We start from the raw sequence: 22,226 nt of genomic DNA, 5'->3' as shown, positions 1-22,226 counted from the left end.
GTGTCTGTAATTTCTTGTTATGGATTTAATATAACTTGCCAATGAATGTAAATAAAAGTAAAACCAAGAAATAGGAAGTGGAAATTTTTTGTTTAGCAAAGAGTTAAATTGGAATTTAAATAAGTTACATATAAGCTACAGACATAATAAACACAAAAATACAAGTAGAAGGGAACATTTCTACATATATTAAATGTGGGGACCTTAACCCTTTCCCGCCGCAGCTAATTTTTTTAATTTCAGTTTTTTCCTCTATGCCTTCCAAAGCTACTTTTCTTTCTACATAGCTTTGTTACAGCTTTTTTTTTTTTCTGCGGAAACAAGTTGTAGTCTTTATGACACCATTTACTGTACCATATAATGTACTGGGAAACTTTTAAAAATAATTTTGTGGAGTGAAAAGAAAAAAAAATTTAAATCAGCAAATCCTCTATTGTTTTTTGCATTTTGTGTTTACGCCATTCATCCTATGGTCAACTTTATTCCGCAGGTCAATATGATTACGGCAATACCAAATGTATAAATTTTTTTAAACTTTCTTTTACTACTTTCATACAGTTTGTTAAAATAAATTGTTTTGTGATGCCATATTCCAGGATCAATAACTTCTTTATTTTTCTGTCAATGAAAATGTGAGGGCTTTATTTTTGTGGAGTGACCTGTAGCTTTTATTAATAAAATTTTGGGGTACATGCAGCGTTTTATTCACTTTTTATTCCATTTATTTTGGAGGCAAGGCGACCAAAAACAGCAATCCTGGAGTCTTTTTATTTTTTTTTTATTTTTTTACTTCATTAACTGTGCTGGGTACATTTTATATTGTAATAGTTTGGACTTTTACTGACATGGCGATACCAATTATGTTTTTTTTTTTAAATTGCTTACAGTACATAAGGGGAAGAATGGGAAAAGTTTTTTTTTTAACTTCACATTTTTTTTTACTATAATCTTTATTTATTTAAATGTTAATATTTTCTTTAGTTCCACTATGGGACTATCATTTGATCACTTGCACAATACACTGTATAACACCCGGAACACCCTCCATAACTTTTGAACGGCTCGAGGTAGAGGGTTGAAATTTGGTGAGATTTAATGGGGTCATAAAATCTACCAGTTAACGCAAAAAAAAAACCACCCCCTTGGGCAGTCGGGTGGGCGGGGGCAGCAAAATCTTAAATGGCACTGGGGGTCGAGTGGGGGCTCATTTGAAAGGCCTTTTCAATACAAAAACAATGCTGCAAACGATAGGATTTTTTTCGCTGAGATATTTAACGTTAAATTTATCATCTTCATTATCGGCTACCGCCGGTGTTAGCATTGCCCAAAATGTACCGTGCGGATAAAATCCTAAATGTGTGTTGGCGCATATTCATGTGTGTGTGAGCTTGGGAATGTCACATCAAGGTGACTTTAAATTACGTATTATTACAATCGGCCTCGGCGATACAAAATGGACCTTGTCTACGATTGTAACGTGATTTCATGTGTAAACATTTCGGTAGTCGCTTGTGAATTTCAGAGTGTGCTAATTAGGAGAGTAATTTTCATTTTTGTACATTTCTATTGTCATATCACAAAATGCATTTGACCGAAACAGAAAGGATCACTTTATTAATGATGAGAGGGTATGGCGAAGAAAAAATAAGATCCTATCAAGAAGTAGCGGCTTTATTCAATGCCACTAATCCTATCCATGATCCAATTTCATTGCCAACTGTTAAAAGAACTGTTCATCGTTTCGAAATAACCGGTTCAATTACAAACGCACCAAGATCCGGAAGACCCAAACATGCTAGTAATGATGAAAAAGCTTTAGATGTTCTGCTCAGTGTACATGATAATCCTCATCATCTGTCTCGAGTGTAGCATAACAAGCGACTACCGAAATGTCTACACATGAAATCATGTTACAATCGTAGACAAGGTCAATTTTGTATCGCCGGGGCTGATTGTAATAATACGTAATTTAAAGTCACCTTGATGTGACATTCCCAAGCTCACATGCACACGCGCCCACACACATTTAGGATTTTACTCGCGCGGTACATTTTGGGTAATGCTAACACCGGCGGTAGCCGATAATGAAGATGATAACTTTAATGTTAAATATCTCAGCGCATCATTTTTGTATTGAAAAGAGCTTTCAAATGAGCCCCCACTCGACCCCCCATGCCATTTAAGATTTAAGATACAGGGAAGTGTGTGGCATCATATACAGGAGTGTGTGTCATCGTATACAGGGATGTGTGTGGCATCGTACACAGGAGGAGTGTGACATCATATACAGGAGGTGTGTGGCATCATATACAGGGAGGTGTGTGGCATCATATATAGGAGGTGTGTGGATTCATATAGAAGGGAGGTGTTTGGCATCATATACAGGATCTGTGTGGCATCATATACAGGATGTGTGTGGCATCATATACAGGGAGGTGTGTGTCATCATATACAGGGAGGTGTGTGGCATCATATACAGGGAGGTGTGTGGCATCATATACAGGGAGGTGTGTGGCATCATATACAGGAGGTGTGTGGCATCATATACAGGGAGGTGTGTGGCATCATATACAGGGAGGTGTGTGGCATCATATACAGGGAGGTGTGCAGGGCCGCCATCAGGAATTTCAGGGCCCCCTACAGCTAAATTTTCTGGGCCCCCCTACTGTGGCACCGCCTGTTAACGGTACTCTGTCCAGCACTATATCATGGTACCCAGGGCCGCCATCAGGGGGGGTATTAGGGGTACTCATGTGAGAGGCCCGGCCAAACCTAATTGAAAGGGGGGCCCGGCAAACTGCCTTTGGTAGAAAAAAAACAGGCCCCTGCAATGGGGCCCGTTTTTTTCACCAAAAGAATGTCGTGAGCTGCGGGCCCCCCTTTCAATTAGGTTTGGCCGGGCCTCTCACATCAGTACCCCTAATACCCCCCCTGATGGCGGCCCTGGGTAGCATGGGGGTCGTCATGGGGGCCGTCAAACACCGCCGCCCGTGCGACCGATCGCGCGCACCCGCAAACTCCCGCGCATGCGTACCCGCGATCGCCTGGAACCGCGCACCGAATTTTGAGGCAGATTTCGACCTGCCCACACTATCTTGCCACGTTTTTTGCCCGCGGCGATTGAGGACAGCAGACAAAAAATGCAGGGAAAAATGCATTTTCTGCCTCCCATTGATTTCGATGGGAGGTCAGAGGTGGAACATCGGCAAGAAAGGACGTGCTGCTTTCTCTTTTTTCCGCGACTGGCTCCCATTGATTTCAGATTAAATCAATGGGTGGCGGTTTTGGAAGTTGTTTGGTGCTGATTTTGACGCAGTGTCCGAGTCAATATCAAGGCCCAAAAACTCTGTGAACTGGGCCTTATTGTTAGGGCTTATTCAGACGAACGTGTAATACGTCCGTGCAACGTGCGTGATTTTCACGCGCCTCGCACGGACCTATGTTACTCTACGGGGCCGTGCAGACTGTCAGTGATTTTCACGCAGCGTGTGTCCGCTGCGTGAAACTCACGACATGTCCGATATTTGTGCATTGTTCGCGCATCACGCACCCATTGAAGTCAATGGGTGCATGAAAATCACGCCCAGCACTTCCGCAGCAGTATAAACTATGAATGAAAACAGAAAAGCACCACGTGCTACAAACATACAAACAGAGTGTCATAATGATGGCGGCTGCGCGAAAATCACGCAGCCACGCATCATACGCTGCTGCCACACGGAGCTGTTATGGACCTTTTGCATGCGCAAAACGCCATGTTTTTGTGCACGCAAAAAGCACACGCTCGTGTACATCCGGCCTTAGGGTAGGAACACACTAGGCATGAACACTGCGGATTTTATGCAACACATTTTATTGTGGAAAATCCGCAGCGTATTACAGTCGCAGCAGAGTGGATGAGATTTGAACAAATCTCATCCGCACGCTGCAAAAAAAATTGACCTGCAGTGTGGCTTTTTAAGCCGCAGCATGTCAATTTATTCTGTGGAATCGCTGCTCCTCTGTTGCGGAAATGCTGCGATTCTGCCGCAAAAATCACACATGAGAAAAAAAAAAAGGCACTTTTTTAAATTTATAAAAAAGTTTAGACTTGCCCCGGCCGTAGTCCTGGTGACGCGATCCTCTATTCTTAGCGCAGCTCGGCCTCCTGTCATGACGTTTCATCCCATGTGACTGCTACAGCGGTCACATGGTCTACAGTGTCATCTCATTTGTGATTTTTGCGGCAGAACCGCAGCATTTCCGCAACAGAGGAGCGGCGATTCCACAGAATAAATTGACATGCTGCGGCTTAAAAAGCCACACTGCAGGTCAATTTTCTTTACAGCGTGTGGATGAGATTTGTTCAAATCTCATCCACTCTGCTGCCACTGTGATACGCTGCGGATTTTCCACAATAAAATGTGTTGCATAAAATCTGCAGTGTTCATGCCTAGTGTGTTCCTACCCTAAGGCCGGATTTACACGAGCGTGTGCTTTTTGCGCGCGCAAAAACGTGGCGTTTTGCGCATGCAAAAGGTCCATAACAGCTCCGTGTGGCAGCAGCGTATGATGCGTGGCTGCGTGATTTTCGCGCAGCCGCCATCATTATGACACTCTGTTTGTATGTTTGTAGCACGTGGTGCTTTTCTGTTTTCATTCATAGTTTATACTGCTGCGGAAGTGCTGGGCGTGACTTTCATGCACCCATTGACTTCAATGGGTGCGTGATGCTCGAACAATGCACAAATATCGGACATGTCGTGAGTTTTACGCAGCGGACACGCGCGTTGCATGGATGTATTACACGTTCGTCTGAATAAGCCCTAACAATAAGGCCCAGTTCACAGAGTTTTTGAGCCTTGATATTGACTCGGACACTGCGTCAGAATCAGCACCAAACAACTTCCAAAACCGCCTCCCATTGATTTAATCTGAAATCAATAGGAGCCAGTCGCGGAAAAAAGAAAAAGCAGCACGTCCTTTCTTGCCGCGGTTCCGCCTCTGACCTCCCATCGAAATCAATGCGAGGCAGAAAATGCATTTTTCGCTGCGTTTTTTGTCTGCTGTCCTCAATCGCAGCGGGCAAAAAACGCAGCAAAAAACGCGGCAAGATAGTGTGGGCAGGTCAAAATCTGCCTCAAAATTCTTTAAGGAATTTTGAGGCAGATTTTTTCGGCCTGCAAAATACTCTGTGTGAACAGGGCCATACATAAACAGCACTTTGAGACACTTTACTCACCGTGTCAGAAGAGCTGCTGGCTCCCACTCCAGTCCTCTTCAGGTGATGTCTTCGGTCCAGACGTCCAGTCCTTCACCTCCAGGCTCCAGAAAATGGCGGGGATCGTAGAACTCCTGCCGCCGCGCAACAACTAGACTCCTCCCCCTCTCCTTACGCAGCTACGCTCTGGAGAAGAAGTAGGAGGAGGAGGCGGAGTCGGACGAGGAGGCTGAGGACGAGGAGGCAGAGGCGGAGTCGGACGAGGAGGCGGAGGACGAGGAGGAGGCGGAGGAGGAGGACGAGGAGGCGGAGTCGGAGGCAGGCCAGCAGGTAACTAGACTGTGCGCCGCTGTCCCTGTGTGGCTGTCCTTCCTCGTAGATCGGTCGATGTACTTGTGTTGCGGGCGCCCCGCCTCTCTCTCTGCGGCGCACCTGGTCGTTCGCGTGTGGGCGCGCGCTTGCGGTCATGCGCGCGCTTGCGGTCGTTCGCGCGCGGTTACGCGCGCGCTCGTACGTGCGCAAGCGGGCGGTGTTTCGCGGCGGTGTAAGATGAGAGGGGGGCCCGCAGCTCACGGCGGTGTTTGACGAGAGGGGGGCCCGCAGCTCACGACATTGTTTTGGTGAAAAGAACAGGCCCCATTGCAGGGGCCTGTTTTTTTCTACCAAAGGCAAGACGCGGCAGTTGCCGGGCCCCCCTTTCAATTAAGTTTGGCCGGGCCCCCTACAGTAGTACCCCTAATACCCCCCTGATGGCGGCCCTGGAGGTGTGTGACATCATATACAGGGGGCTGCGTGGCATATACAGGGAGGCTGTGTGGCATCATATACAGTGGGCTGTGTGGCATATACAGGGAGATATGTGGCATCATATACAGGGGGTCTGTGTGGCATCATATACAGGAAGGTGTGTGGCATCATATACAAAAATTATTTTTACTTTTTGAAATACAGCTGTTTTATATCCTGAATACAGAGCAGCTGTATCTAGTGCTAAAACCTGTATCCGTTAGGTCAGTGGCACTGACGGGTACAGTGTCAGCAGGTTGGGGGGGGGGTTGGATTGCATGTGAGGGGGAAGGAGGGGGCCCAAGTTGTGTCAACAGCCGAGGGCCCATTGTAAACTTAATCCGCCACTGGGTACAGGGACATGTACGTCTGATCCTCATATGCGTATTGCTGTTTTATAGCAACCTATGGAAATAATAAAACTCCTACAGCCATGGTTCCGTAGTTCAACTCTTGTGGATGAAACGTTGAGAGTTTATGTCGTGAAGCTTGTGTATATCAAGAGCTCGTTCGATTTTCCTCATTGTGCAAAAAGTTAAAAACTAGAACAATTACCGTAAATAATTTCTGTAATTTTGTTCTTTTTCTTTATGTTACAGTTTTAATGGCATATAATCATAATTTGCTTGTGTAACATATATTGTGGTAGAATAATCTAGGCATACATACTTTGTACAGAAGTACAAAGTATGTATGCCTAAGTATTGTAAAAGCACATATGTCATAGGCAATAATGTCCTGTACACAGCTACTTTTAGTATTTATGGGTTAATATTGTAAAAAATTAATTTTTAAAATAAACCTATCACTGTTCGCTCATTTAACAGAATGTGTTCATGCTTTTCATTAAGGGTAAGTTCACACGGCTTATTTTCGGCCGTCTTTCGGGCCGTAAACAGCCGAAAAACGTCCGAAAAATCGGAAGCAGAATGCCTCCAAACATCTGCCCATTGATTTCAATGGGAAAAATGGCGTTCTTTTCCGACAGGCCATTTTTTTACGCGGCCCTTCTGTAAAAAAGAAACAGCCGCGAAAAAGAAGTGCATCTCTCTATAGAAAAACAGCTCCAAAAACGGCCATAAATAACGCCACGAAAATCGCGAGTGAGTGGCTTAAAAAACGTCTTGAAAACAGCTCCGTATTTTCAGACGTTTTTGATTAACCGTGTGACCATACCCTAAGCCTTTTCCGCCGCAGCCATTTTTGGGATTTTCACTTTTGTTTTTTCCTCCCCGCATTCCAAGAGCAATAACTTTTTTATTTTTCCGTCAATATTGGCATATATGGGCTTGTTTTTTGCGAGACGAGTTGCAGATTTCCACGGCACCATATATTGTACCATATAATGTGGTGGGAAACTGGAAAAAATAATATTTGTGGGGCGGAATAGGAAAAAATTTGCGATTCCTCAATCTTTGAGGTTTTGTTCTTACGGCGTTCAACATGCGGTAAAAACTACATGTTAACTTTATTCTGCGAGTCAATAACAGTGATACCAAATTTATATAGTTATTTATTTATGTTTTACTACATTTACAAGGAAAAAACTGATTGTTAAAAGTAACATTTGAGTTCTGTCGCCACATTCTGAGAGCCATAACTATTATTTTTCCGTTGATTGAGCGGTATGACGGCTTATTTTTTGCAAGGCAAGCTATAGTTTCTATTGGTACCATTTAGGGTACATAAGACTTTTTGATCACTTGTTATAACATTTTTTGTGTGAATTAAGTGACCAAAAAACAACGATTCTGGCGTGTTTATTATTATTTTTTTTTACGGCGTTCACAATGTGGACGAAATAATAATATATTGTAATAGTTCAGACTTTTACGGATGCATCGATACCAGTTATATAAAATAAAAAATTTACATTGTGCTTGAGGGAAAATGGGAAAAGGTATTTTTTTGAACTTTTAAATCGTTTTTTTATTTTAAGTTTGTCTTACTTTTTTTTAATTGTTCCCCTAGGGGACTTGAACCAGCAATCTATGCATGATATACTGCAACGCTAATGTATTGCAGTATATCGTGATACTGACACTCTCTGGAGCCGGGGCTTCATAGGAAAACAAAGATGGCAGACCTGGGGGCCTTCATCAGGCTGCCATGCCAACCAACGGCACGCCGTGATCGTGACGCGGTGGCCGTTGGAACGTTACAGGAGGCTGCCCCCGTTTTTAGTCATTTAAATGCCGTGGTCGCTATTGACCGTGGCATTTAACAGGTTAAAAGAGCAGGACAACCATAATGGTTGTCATGGAAACAGATATATCTAATGCTGGCCATACATTTAAGATGACTGATCATGAATGTCTTTTAAATGGGGAGAGGAGTATGGCTGCGGCTTATCTTCTGTGGGCCCAAACAATCAGCATGTTGAAAACTGACATGCCCAATCCTTCTGTCCCAAACATCTGTCAAGAACCCACATACACATTAGATAGTTGCCCGATCCTGCTGAAATTGGCGGGTTGGTAAACATTTATCTAATATGTATCTCCACCTCACGACGGAGAACTATATAGGAGTTTCTACATCATGTTCCACATTATTATACTGCCTGTGTCACTCCAAAGATACAACCCTCATTCTATCTGATCTATGTCCTCTCTTTTGAGAGAGCCATCTTAGTTTCCATTAAATGTATACAGCAGGGGCGTAACTAGGAAAGACTAGGCCCCATAGCAAACTTTGACTGGGCCCCCCCCCTCCCTTGGGTGCCACACAACCTGCCATTGTAGATAGTGCCTCCCTGTAGATAGTGCCATACAGCCTCCTCCCTGTAGATAGCGCCATACACAGCTCCCTGTATATAGCACCATACATCCCCCTGTAGATAGCGCCATAGAGCCCCCTCCCTGTATATAGCGCCGTACAGCCCCCTGTAGATAGAGCCATACAGCCCCCTCCCTGTATATAGCGCCATACAGCCCCCTGTAGATAGAGCCATACAGCCCCTTGTAGATAGCGCCATACAGCCCCCTGTAGATAGCACCATACAGTCCCCCCTGTAGATAACGCCATACAGCCCCCTGTAGATAACGCCATACAGTACCCCGTAAATAACACCATACAGCCCCCTGTAGATAACGCCATACAGCCCCCCTGTAGATAACGCCATACAGTCCCAACCCCCCACCCTGTAGATAATGCCATACAGTCCCAACCCCCCACCTCCCCAAAAAAAAGGCTTATAGCCTATGGTTTGTCCCACAAAAGACATGTATCCCCTATCCACAGGATAGGGGATGTATGTGTGATCGCTGGGACCCCCAGCGATAAGGAGAACGGGGGGCCGATAGTCCCCCAAAGTGCTCCATGAGAAACCTCGGACTTCTGGGGTCTGTGTCGGCAGCTCCGTAGAAATGAATGGAGCACCGGTTGCGCTTGTGCGCATGCGTGACCAGCGCTCCTTTTATTTTTACTGAGCTGCTGACACAGATCCCGGAAGTCCTAGGTTTCTCATGGAGAACTTCGAGGGACTTTCGGTCCCCCATTCTCCTTATTGCTGGGCGTCCAAGCGATAACACATGTATCACCTATCCTGTGGAAAAACCCCTTTAATGACAGAGCGGGGAGATACTTCCCTGCTCTGCCGTAGTGGTCAGTGGCGTCGCACTGTAGCAGCCGTAGCGGCTGCTAGCGGAGCCTCCACCCATTGGAGGATAGGCCCGTGCTGGTGGGCGGCACGGGCCCCCTCACGCTATGGCTGCTACAGCGGTATTTACGCCATTGGTATACAGTATATAGACCCTTGCAGTACAGTAATTGGCATAGCTATCAGCTGCTATTTATTTTTTTATTTCCTGTTGTGCCAACATATTCTGCAGCGCTGTGCCGAGATTGTCATCACTCACATCAGTCGCTGTCCTTAATTTGGCTCACTACCTAATTTCCCTATCTCAGACATATAAATGTTTTTTGGAGCATGGGAGAAAACCCACAAAATCATGGGAAGAACATAAAAACTCCATTCAGATGTTGCCCAGTGTTGCAAGTCAAAAGTATAACCACTGACCCATCCTGCGGCCGTGCTATGGAACCTTATCAGCTAAGGGTGGGGGGAGTGAGAGGAAGTTTATAATCACTTTGCATTATGAAGGGAAAAAGAGAAACTTAATGTGCAGAAAAAGGAGGGACGAAGTGGACAAAGAAATGCAAAAGCACTCAAAGACACAGGAAAAAAAGAAAAGGGGACAGTTTGGAGACTATAATAGTCATAGGGAGAATTTATCAACTTTTTCTACGTCAGTTATCTGGTGTAGAAAAGTTACAAAAGGGCCCAAAAGTTGCAAATTGTGACTTTTAGCCTTTTTTTAAGCTGCCCTCGCCACTTTTGTGAAAAGGGACGGGGTTTCCCAAAATAGAGCAGAACCACAAATTATAGTGAAAGTCTACGCAGCTCCTAGCTGCCGTATATTTCAGTCTGTGGGGCGTAACAAGGTAGAGGCCCATACTTTGCCCCCCCAGATTGGTCAACCCCCCCAACAGACTAACCACTCCCATCGGACAATTAAATAAAATAAAAGTGTGCTCACCTCACCAATGCAGCTCATACAAGGTCCGGATGCCGGACAAATGTTAGGACGTTGTATGTGACACAGCACTAATGATGTAGATGCTGCTCGGCATCAGGAACTTGTATAAGCCGCGGCACGCTTAGGAAACCCGGAGGGAGAAGTAAAGAGGAGCGGTGAGGTGATTATACCTATTTTTTTATGCCTGATCGGCACGGTGGAATGGATGGAGCATGGCGACGATAGTTCCACCACAATAGTGGCTCGCGGCCAGTCGAAACATGCGACACATTTATTTAAAGGCGTTCGCCTTTAAATAGATGTCTCACATTTTACTCCAACTTTCTTTATATTAAAACTGAAGTATGAAATGCCAGTCTGAATAAATTCTCCCTATAATCTTTCTATTTTCTGAACACACTTGCTGCAGATGTAGTCATAATGGAATAGGACTCTATTCCATGTTTTGCTATGGCAGTTTTGGCAACTTGCGATGGTTGGGCAAAATTATTAGTGACTTGTCCTATGTTTGGACACAAAATACTGGCATGTAGGTGTAACAGCCATGATACGGTATGTGGTGTGAGCGAGGGTGAAGGAGTGTCTAGAATGTTGTGAGTCGTTCCAAATATGTTATTTAGGGTGCACAAGTTTGATATCTTTTGCATATATATATATTTTTTTTTTTAACCAATCTTAACATTGGGAATTTAATTGGGAATAAAATTACAATGTCACACTATGACATTTGTGCCAGGTAAACTTATATTATTGGGCCCTGTGCTATCAACCATATCTTAAAAAAGTATATGGAGTATAGCATCTACATTTATCCCATGTTGGTACATGATAAACATTTTGCTGATCACAATGGATGTCTTTGGCACATGGCTTTATAAACCAAACACTCAGTAAACTATAGGTTGTTTGTTTTTTTTTGCTTCTACAAGTATGCATAGTTTTAGCTAGATTAATAACCAAACTTACATAAATATGTAAACGCTACATAAATTCTATGTTTCCGTGTGTATCTAAGTATTCAAAGCCAAATTTCAAGGATTGTTGGGTTAAATAAGAGTATATAAGGGCCTGTTCACATCAGCGCCAGCCTTCTACTTATGTGTTTCGTTCGACCTTTCCATCGGAGGAACCAATGAATGGAAAGCCAAATGGAAACCATAGCTTCCGTTTGCATTACCATTGATTTCAATGGTAATGCTTCCATTGCAATTGGTTTCAATTTATTTCCGTTCCGTAAGGTTTGCATTTTCTTTTTGCAGAAACAATAGCGTAATCGACTGTGCTATTGTTTCTGCTAAAGAAACCCGAAAACCATACGGAACGGAAACAAATGTAAACCAATTGCAATGGAAGCATTACCATTTAAATCAATGGTAATGCAAAAGAAAGCTGTGGATTCCGTTTGGCTTTCCGTTCATCAGTTCCTCCAATGGAAAGGTCGAATGGAACGATGAACGGAAGGCCGGCACTCATGTGGACAGGCCCTTAACCAAAGACTCCTCCTAAGAAAAATGTAAGTTCTCCATTGACAAACATTCAAGGTAACAGTGCTCTTGTAAAACATAAGCCACTAGTCTAGATCATTCTGCAAATAACATTACCTTGTACAAGGAAGAGGAAATGGGTAGAGGAAATTAAGAACCCATGTATTAAGAAGTAAGCATTATATGTGTCTAAATGTATTTTCAATTTCTGCTTTCAATTTGTATTATTTTTACTTATTCCATTGGGTGAAGAGCAAGGATATTTTATATTCTCTGGTGTCCAGAAAAGGAAGAGGCAGGTTATGAATTGCTTTGAGTATAGCAAATAAATCCCACATTACTGGCATACTCCCTCTGCCCTGGAGACCTTGCATCTGTCCCAGAGGAACATGATGTGAGAGGCCAATGACAGGCCATTCACATGCAACTTCTTGGTAGTTAAGTATGGAAATAAATTAGGACCATGAAGAACAAAAGTGTATAATTTGATGCACTGTGGCTGGCTCTGTTTTTGGGATACTGTGCTGGACATTGTTTTGGGGGTCCCATTACTGTCACTTGTATTGGCAGGATGGCTGGCTTTATTATAGGACAGTGTAGTTGGCTATGTTATAGGAGAATTGTGGCTAGCAAATTAAGAGGGAAACTGTAGTTGGCACTTTATGGTGGTACATATTTTATGTGCTCTGGTGTCATACTACCTGTTTTTTTTCTAGTCTGGTAGTAAACTCAAACTGGAAACATAACTGCGCCTAAAGAAGCACTCCAGCAATTGTTTTTGCCCATAAAGTGCAGCATAGGCTCTTGTGTACGCCTTGTGTATACCTCTTTTAGTTAATGTGCAATTTATGGGTTGTCTGCCATCTTGGTTCCTTATTCCCCTCTTATATGGTTTTCCTAATGCAGCCTACATTTCCCATGGTGCTTAAGTTCTAGCTTTGCAGAGGGGGCGGAATCTCATCACACTGCACTTGCTCTGCAAGTGATAGATCAGTGACATAGAACTTCTGTCCTCACACTGCATTATCAGTGTATTCCTATCTGATGCAGCTTCCGTCTGTCTTCTCTGCCTCCTGCTAGTGAAAGATTTTTCTGTCAGTTTTTACACATGAGGCAGTGAGGAGCGGCATCTTATAGGAATACACTGGATTCTACACAAAGCACACACAGATAGTATAGACAGTCAGTGTGAGTCAGGGAAGTTTTATAACTGCTGCTAATCATTGTAGGGACTCACCTATTATATCACTGCACTCCTGATCCCTTAAATAGGGCAGAAATAATTTCTACAGCAGCACTATATGCATAAGAGGGGGGGGGGGGATACAGAAAAACAAGGAGGGTAGAGCTGGATTGGGAGGTGTCTCAGAGCTTCCAGGAGGGATTTGATAGGTGATGATGTAATCTTGTAGTTCACTAGGTCATCCACACAGGGGAGAGTAACATCCTGAGATAATATGACACCACTGTTCATAATGAAAGGGTTTAAAATATATGGATGCAAATGAGCTGGGAAGAAACAAATTACACTGCTAGAATATTGCTAGTGAGTTGGCATGATACTTGCAAAAAAAATTGCCAGAATGCTTCTTTAAGGACAACAACTCCTCTACTTGTATATTACTGACAGGGGCACTCGTGGGTCCCAGCAGCAGGGTCCTGTCATCTATCACATGTGAAATAAAATTTGCAGGTCCCTCAGTCATAGCGCTCATATGTGTCAGCATTGCAACTTTTCTCTCTATCGCATACTGTCTTTATTTATTGAACCTCAAGCTAAGGACATCTTAGCATAAAAGTAGTACTGCATTGATATTGTATATGTATAACTTTTCCTACATGTTGTTTTTTTTTTTTTACATTTGTCACACATTATTGTAGTAAAGTAATACACATAGTTATGAATTCCTGGACATTTAGAGGATAGTACATCAGTCTATGTGTATACATTTACTCACAGTGCATGGCATTAAAAAAAAATAGTTTTTAGGGGTAGCAGTAGGATTATAGAGAAAATATATAGGAGGCTGTGACAAAATACTTTACCATGACTACATACACCTCTCTCTGTTTATAGGACACTCATGCTGGAACAATGATCTGGATCCTCTGCCTGCTCCCTTTCCTCGTAATAGATGGTGGTGGCCAAGGTAATAACATTTTTAGATCTATCATTGATAATGCATCATGGTCAGTACCATAACAGAACATTATTTTTAGAATCACTCACTTATCTGTGATTTAAATGCTGTGTCGGACTGGGGTTCCTTGGGCCCATCAGAGGAAATAATCCTGAAGGCCCAATCTCTATCTATACAGAACATGTACACAGAGGTGAGATCCAGCTGGTTCGCCCCGGTTCTCCCGAACCGGTTGTTAAAATGACAGCCAGTTCGCAGAACCGGGGTGAAGCAGGAAACCGAAGCCGGTCCCCTGCACGCAATTGTATTTGCGTGCTTGGGATACAATTGAGTTGACTATAGCTGCGCTGGCGAGGCACATGATGCCTCGCCATTCTGTACTTTAGTGATGATGCAGTCCGTGTGATGACATTGCGTCATTCAGCAGGAGGAGGACTGGCTTCGCTGGAGGATGGCACGGCAACGGGACAGGTAAGGATATGTTTGTTTTTTCATTTGACTGTGGGCAGTGTTGGAGGCCTTAACTATAGGGGACAATGACTACAGCAGGGGACTATATAGGGGGCACCAACCACAGGGGAGGACTATATAGGGGGACTAAGTACAGGAGAGGACTATATAGGGGACACTAATTACAGGGGAGGAATATATAGGGGACAATAACTACAGGGGAGGACTATATAGGGGCACTAACTATGGGGGTGGACTATATAGGGGGCACTAACTACAGGGGAGGACTATATAGGGGGTACTAACTACAGGTGAGTACTATATAGGGGGCACTAACTACAAGGGAGTACTATATAGGTGGCACTAACTACAGGGGAGGACTACATAGGGGGCACTAACTACAGGGGAGGACTATATAGGGGCACTAACTATGGGGGTGGACTATATAGGGGCACTAACTACAGGGAAAGAATATATAGGGGGTACTAACTACAGGGGAGGACTATATAGGGGGCACTAACTACAAGGGAGGACTATATAGGTGGCACTAACTACAGGGGAGGACTTCATAGGGGGAACTAACTACAGGTGAGGACTATATAGGGGCACTAACTACAGGGGAGGACTATATAGGGGGCACTAACTGCTGGGGAGGACTATATAAGGGGCACTAACTACAGGGGTGGACTATATAGGAGCACTAACTACATTGGAGGACTATATAGGGAACACTAACTACAGGGGAGGGCTGTATAGGGACACTAACTACAGGGGTGGACTATATAGGGGGCACTAACTACAGGGGAGGACTATATAGGGGGCACTAACTACAGGTGAGGACTATATAGGGGGCACTAACTACAAGGGAGGACTATATAGGTGGCACTAACTACAGGGGAGGACTACATAGGGGGCACTAACTACAGGGGATGACTATATAGGGGCACTAACTACAGGGGAGGACTATATAGGGGGCACTAACTGCTGGGGAGGACTATATAAGGGGCACTAACTACAGGGGTGGACTATATAGGGGAACTAACTACAGGGGTGGACTATATAGGGGGCACTAACTACAGGGGAGGACTATATAGGGGGCACTAACTACAGGGGAGGACTATATAGGGGTACTAACTACAGGAAGGACTATACAGGGGCACTAACTACAGGGGATGACTATATAGGTGGCACTAACTACAGGGGAGGACTATATAGGCGGCACTAACTACATGGGAGGACTATATAGGGAACACTAACTACAGGGGAGAACTATACTGGGGCACTAACTACAGGGGAGGACTATATAGGGGGCACTAACTGCTGGGGAGGACTATATAGGGGGCACGAACTACAGGGGAGGACTATATAGGGGCACTAACTACAGGGGAGGACTATATAGGGGGCACTAACTACAGGGGAGGACTATAAAGGGTGTACTAACTACAGGGGAGGACTATATAGGGTGCACTAACTACAGGGGACTATATAGGGGCCCCTATCTACAGGGAATACAGAGTGCGGCACCATGAGAATTTTATCTTCATTTATAGGTGCAGAAATGTTGGAAAAGTGATGAGCTGAAGACATCTGAGCGGCAAACTCTGCAGAAATGGGACGTCGCCGGGAGAAGTCATAATAGAGGACCAAAGAAAAGAGAAAAGAACGACTCCAAACTGAGAAGTCATCACCGGTGTGTCACTAAATGGAAATGTTTATTCTCCCTGTGACTAATCAGTACTGTAGTCGCTGTATGATCTTCAGCGAGATGATGGGTGTATCATTCTTTTTGTGTGAAACAACAACTCCCAGCATATCCTTACCATCGTTCTGGATATACTGGGAGCTGTAGTTTTATGCCGTACAAAGGAAGGGGTTAAACTGAATTTGCAAATGATCTCTGTACTGAGCTGCATTTATGTACTGAGCTTTGTTCTGGTGCTGCATTTATGTACTGAGCTTGGTTCTGGAGTTATATACATCATAACAACCAAGCTGAATACATATATACAGCACAAAAGAGAAGCTCAGAACATATATACAACTTCAGAACCAAGATCAGTACATACTAGTTCTTCTCAATGAATTAGAATATCATCAAAAAGTTAATTTATTTAAGTAGTTCAATTAAAAAAGTGAAACCCATATATTCTATAGATTCATTACACACAGAGTGATCTATTTCCAGCATTTTTTTCTTTTAATGTTGATGATTATGGCTAACAGTTAATGAAAACCCCCAATTTAGTGTCTCAGAAAATTAGAATATTATATGTCCTCCACCCTTCTCCACAGCCCAACTAAATGGGCTGAGCACGCTTAGGATATTGAATGTGCGCATATAGGTCTATACGTAATGGGTGAGTTTAATATAATGAGTCAGTATATAATAGTCAGTAGGTTGTTAGGTAGGTATGTACGCTTATGTAATTATACACATAGTGTGGAAATCCACACTAAAACATTCTGGACAGGGAATTTCTTTATTTAAAGTCCACTTTAATATAAGGTGTATTTGGAATATCGTAATTGTTTTATTTTATTATTCGAATCATTTTCCATGGCCACGATACACCGCAAAACACCATGACCCCCCTCCCCCGATGCGTATGTATATGTCTGCAAAACAGGGAACCTGTTGTTAAAAATTTGAATCCCACCCCTGCATGTACATGTCCACTTTTAATTACATTGTAATCTTTGGTGTTGTCATTGCACACACAGGAAATATCATCAGTAAGGTCTAATAGGTTATTTCGGAATCCATCCGTAAAAAGTAGACCCTAGTGACAAGTGATTGCCCATAAATTTGTCGTTCTTGGGATACATTACTGTACTATATCGGTACTATGCTCCCCTGCCATTTTCCTGAAGAAGGTACGAGCAGAACACAGACACTGGGGCAGATTTACTAATACTGTCTAAGTTTTAGACCGTGTAAACTTAGACCAGTCAGTCAGAAGATGCATCAAATTGATCAAAGTGGTGCATGCTGTATGATAAATTTGGCGCATCTAGCTGGACATTTTAGACACTTTTCTTACACCACCTTTTGGTTGACTTAGTTTACGCCAGTTTAATGTGCCAAAATTTTGGCACAATTTTGGCGCACAGCTGCACATTTTAAAACACGCCCTCTTGTGCATAGACATTGCCCATTACCCACTACACCATGCCCCCTCGTTGAGAATGGCAAAAAAAGTTGCCAAAAAAGTTAAAAATGTGGCGCACAGCAAACAAATATACCCCAATGTTTGCAATAAATCCAGCCCCAGTGCAGGGAATATAATTTCATGCAGTCCTGCAGTCTTATTAATGGAATGGTTACGCTGATGTCTGCTAACATGATTGCCTGGAAATACCATACATTAATAATATGATCTTAACACATTTTTAACCCATTCAGATAATTGAAAACCCATTCATTCATTCATTCATTCATTCATTCATTCATTCATTCATTCATTCATTCATTCATTCAATCATGTACAGAAACTCATACTCATCTTTGCCCCCTGGAGATGCCCCAGGATTTTATACAGTATATCTTGTCATATCATTCTGTCTTCTGTTTCCCCATAATGTAAGGTAGTAAATATTGTTTTTCAGTCACTGCAAACAACCGACCTGTTATTGGAGGAAATCCTTTTGAATTGATAGCGGAAGATACACCAACTGGTAAGGGACCTTTTGCACAGTAATAAACTAAGAAGAATTATTGCAGTTCTTTATTTACATTGTTTGAAATATTAATCTCATCAAAAGAATATTTTAAATCAAATTCTATTGCTTATTTACGGTTATTTTAAAGCAGCTCTATCAGGTCACTTAGGGCTCTTGCACAAGATCGTGTGTGCTGCCCAAGTCCCGACTGTGATCCGTGGAAAGATAGGACATGTTCTATCTTTCCACGGATTGGAGAGTTGGGTCTGTTTTCATAGACCCCACTTGGATGCCATGAAAAGCGGCCCGAATGTTACTCGGTCGTGTGCAAGAGGGCTTATGCAACCTTTTTGAAGGCAGAGGACAACTATTTTACTCAGTATTTTCATGTAAAAGCTGTTTAAATGCTGTCTGGACTCATAGAGTAATCCTGTGAGTCCTTCTTCCCCTGCCCACACAGAGTGATTGACAGCTTTCACTACATGAGTTTATATGCAGAAAAAGTGACAGTCATTGTGTGTGGGGGCGGATGAGCGGGACTCATAACCTTTCTCTACTTCCTCCTAGATTCAAGATAGGAATGGAGAGTCTGCCTCTCCTGCATCTTTGTATCTATCTATCTATCTATCTATCTATCTATCTATCTATCTATCTATCTATCTATCTATCTATCTATCTATCTATCTATCTATCTATCTATCTATCTATCTATCTCTTTCCTGTGTGGATATGCAAAAAAATGTCTTAAGCTGAAAATAAGTAATTTTCACACAGTTTCTCTGAAACAGGTTCAGTTGTATTTAAAATTAACGCTACAGATAAAGATGGGGATCCCCTGAATTATGGCATAATTGGAATAGATTCCTTCTATTTCTCTTGTAACAAAAGCAGTGGTGAGGTGACTCTCGTTCTCCCTTTAGATTATGAGGTAAGTAATAATAGACAAGCTGTTATGATTAGATAACATATACTCTTCATTTCTCCAACAGAGTACATATTATCATGTCTTCTTGTGATATTTCTCTGTTTCATGTCCCAGTCTTGGGGCAAAATGATAAATATGATGGTGTACATGGAGTAATATTACCTGGTGCCCTCGAGTTGCCCCCCTCTGACGTGGATCCGCCTTTTTAGAGTCCCCTCTATGCTGTCCCTAAATGGCTGCAGCGCTTTTTAGACTACGCGTCTGAGACACTCCCAATGTCCTCAGATTGGCCAGAGCTGCACACACTAGCAGTTCTATCCAATCTTTGAACAGAGGGAGTGTCTACGACAACGCTATTACTTCCGGCAAAACGACAGGTCCGGTGCACAACAGAGACAAACAGAAACCACGGGCAACGGATCCATCACTATTGAAATCAATGGTGATGGAAATGGAAACCTCTGGTGTCAGTTTGTGTCTGTTCAGGGTCCCGTTCTGATGGAAACACCAACGCAGATGTGAGGCCTCAGATAAAGAAAGCCATTTGAACTATGCCTTACCATGACTTGTCCATGTGGAGGCTGCAACGGAGGACTGGAGGAGCGTTGTTAAATGTTCACCGACAGGTCCCACAGGAATTGTGACCCTTCTGGTGCCTTTCTCTGAAACAATGCCACTGAAAACGAGAAAGAACATCAGTGACAACGTTAAACTCCTGCGGTACATGTTTCGCATTGAAAAACTATTTTCTGTTGTAAACATGTAGCACTAGTAAATAGGAAATTCAATAATGCCAGAAAAGATAATGAACTGAAAGTCAATTTTTAATCACCATAACCGTGCTCTTATTATCTGACCAAAATATAATTATTTTTATTGGCCTTCTGTGTACCCCCAAATCTATACCTCTACGGCTATGGAGATTCTAAGAGCATTGTATATAGCACTAAAGCCGTAAGGACCAGCAGAATCAGTAAAAAAGATCCTTATTACTAGTCTCTACTTCCAGAAAACAAGAAATTCCTGCAGAAATTAATTCCAAGCTTTTAAGTCTTCTCTCAAAGCTAGAAATTCTGATGAAACGATAGGTCTTTTTGGCACTAACAGTCACTAAGGACAGTCGGCAAGAAAAAACCCTATCCATAGTAAAAATCCTGCAAGCAAATGTGAAAAGGTCTAAAAGGGATTGCGACAATTTTAGTGTTACCGACTTGACTGACGCATATTCATCAATAGCTAAGCGTAAGCGTTCCAGCTTGTCCTCGGAGAGACGGAGGCCATGCTGTGTGTGTCAATGAGCATTCCCAGGAAGGACGTGACTGTGGTAGGGCCCTCCGTTTTTCCTTTAGACAAGGGGACACTTAAATAATCTGCACAGTAGCAAAAGTATTCAGAATGTGGGAACCCTATGTGGAATTAGCTGGACCTATGAACAAGAAGTCATCCAGATTGTGCATGACCGATGGAACGTTTATTTCGTAACGAATAACCCACTAGAGAAAATTACTAAACATTTCAAAATAAAAGCAAGAAATAGAGCATCCCGTCGGGAGGCACATATTGACAAAATATTGACCATCCAGATAACAACCCAGGATATGAAAACAGTCATATTGAGTGGGAAGAAGGCGGAAGGCTGACTCAATGTTAGATTTTGCAACGCATTTTGTCCTGCCTTAACAACAAAGCGTACAGCTGTATCAAAAGAAACGTTTGATAACAGCACCTGGGGAGGATACAGAGAGCAGAGGACCCTTTGCAAGAACAGTTTATGGGCCCATTACCATCCAATAGTTAATCTAAGAAAACTCCGCTCTTTTGTCTCTCTAATATATAATTTTATTCATATTTTCGTTCTGCGATCCAGATTGAACAAACATCGTTTTAATGTGAACATGGGCTTTCTAAAACACAGCGTGTCCCGTCATTTCTCCCAGGTACACAATTGCCAATTCAACCAAATCAACATTACACCAATTGAGGACATCCATCCAGATGTTCCCAATAGGTTCAATAAACTCAAACAGAGGGAAAATTATTGGATATTCAGACTCCAAACACTACACCCAGGGGGTCTTAATGACATCTCTGAGTCCACATTAGATTAATATATCTCAATTTCAGGCAACGTGATTAACAAAAGCCACTGCTAACATGTTCATAACATCGAACGAAAATATGAATAAAATTATCCCTTTGGCATATTTACTATCTTATATCAAAATCGATGTCAACCATTTGATGTAAATAACGAAAAAGTTTGTCACTATCTCATCACTATTCATGATCTTATATATGCCAAATAAATACACATAGAAGTAGTTTTACTTCTTCATCAATTTACCTATAGTCCGTTTGGCTCATGTCCTGTTCCCTCTGATGTCTTGAACTTCTTTTGTTGTCCCGGCCACGGAGACGCGTCTCAGCGTTCTCAGTGTAACCTAGCAACACAACCACTTTCATTACAAAGTTATTTCACACTAAATTTATCAACAATATTGTAATATTCGCTAACCATTTACATAAAAATATAAAAATGTCAATTTTGAGCCTGTTTTACTGGTTTTAATACACCTGTTTTAATGCATTGCAGATGAGAACACACTCCCGGTTTTTAAAGATCATTATTTTTAGGTTATTTTTGTAATTTATACAATCTAGGCACCATCCTATTGTATTCCTATCATCAAGTGTCTATGTTTTGCTAACAAAAGAATGTATTTACTTCTACAATGTCTCATTTCTGTTTTAACTGCTCTTTTGTTGAAAAAACCGGGTGTGACGTCACTATGACCTCGGCAGATTTGGCGGTTTTTTCACACTTGTTAATTTGAACTCACTATGATATATAAAGTCTCAGAAGCACAATGTGTACATGGCCTGAGGAAGACGCTCGTTCAGCGTTGAAACGCGTAGCCACATACTGAAATAAACGATTTTATTATATTTGGAATTTACCGTCATTTCTATAAATTTCGCCACGCAGCAGCGCCTCTAGATGATCCATTTTTTTCTCCTCCTCTCTTCGTTAATCAAGCG

The 22,226-nt window shown here is 42.6% G+C and overlaps 1 protein-coding gene across 1 annotated transcript in view; it reads left to right on the top strand.

The window, feature by feature from the left end:
• The first annotated feature begins 14,094 nt into the window (after window positions 1-14,094).
• The window catches only part of CDHR2 (cadherin related family member 2), a 129,712-nt gene continuing 121,580 nt past the window's right edge, over window positions 14,095-22,226 (top strand). Inside the window, exons 1-3 of the mRNA XM_075860051.1 lie at window positions 14,095-14,161; window positions 18,209-18,277; window positions 19,051-19,190. Of these exons, the coding sequence (XP_075716166.1) occupies window positions 14,107-14,161; window positions 18,209-18,277; window positions 19,051-19,190 (264 nt within the window). The 5' untranslated portion in view covers window positions 14,095-14,106. The remainder of the gene's footprint in view (window positions 14,162-18,208; window positions 18,278-19,050; window positions 19,191-22,226) is intronic.

The sequence above is a fragment of the Rhinoderma darwinii genome, chromosome 3, assembly GCF_050947455.1.
Source record: "Rhinoderma darwinii isolate aRhiDar2 chromosome 3, aRhiDar2.hap1, whole genome shotgun sequence".
In the NCBI taxonomy this organism is placed as follows: Eukaryota; Metazoa; Chordata; class Amphibia; order Anura; family Rhinodermatidae; genus Rhinoderma; species Rhinoderma darwinii.
Note: the sequence above shows the minus strand (reverse complement) of the source record. Positions and strands in the feature narration are given on the sequence as shown.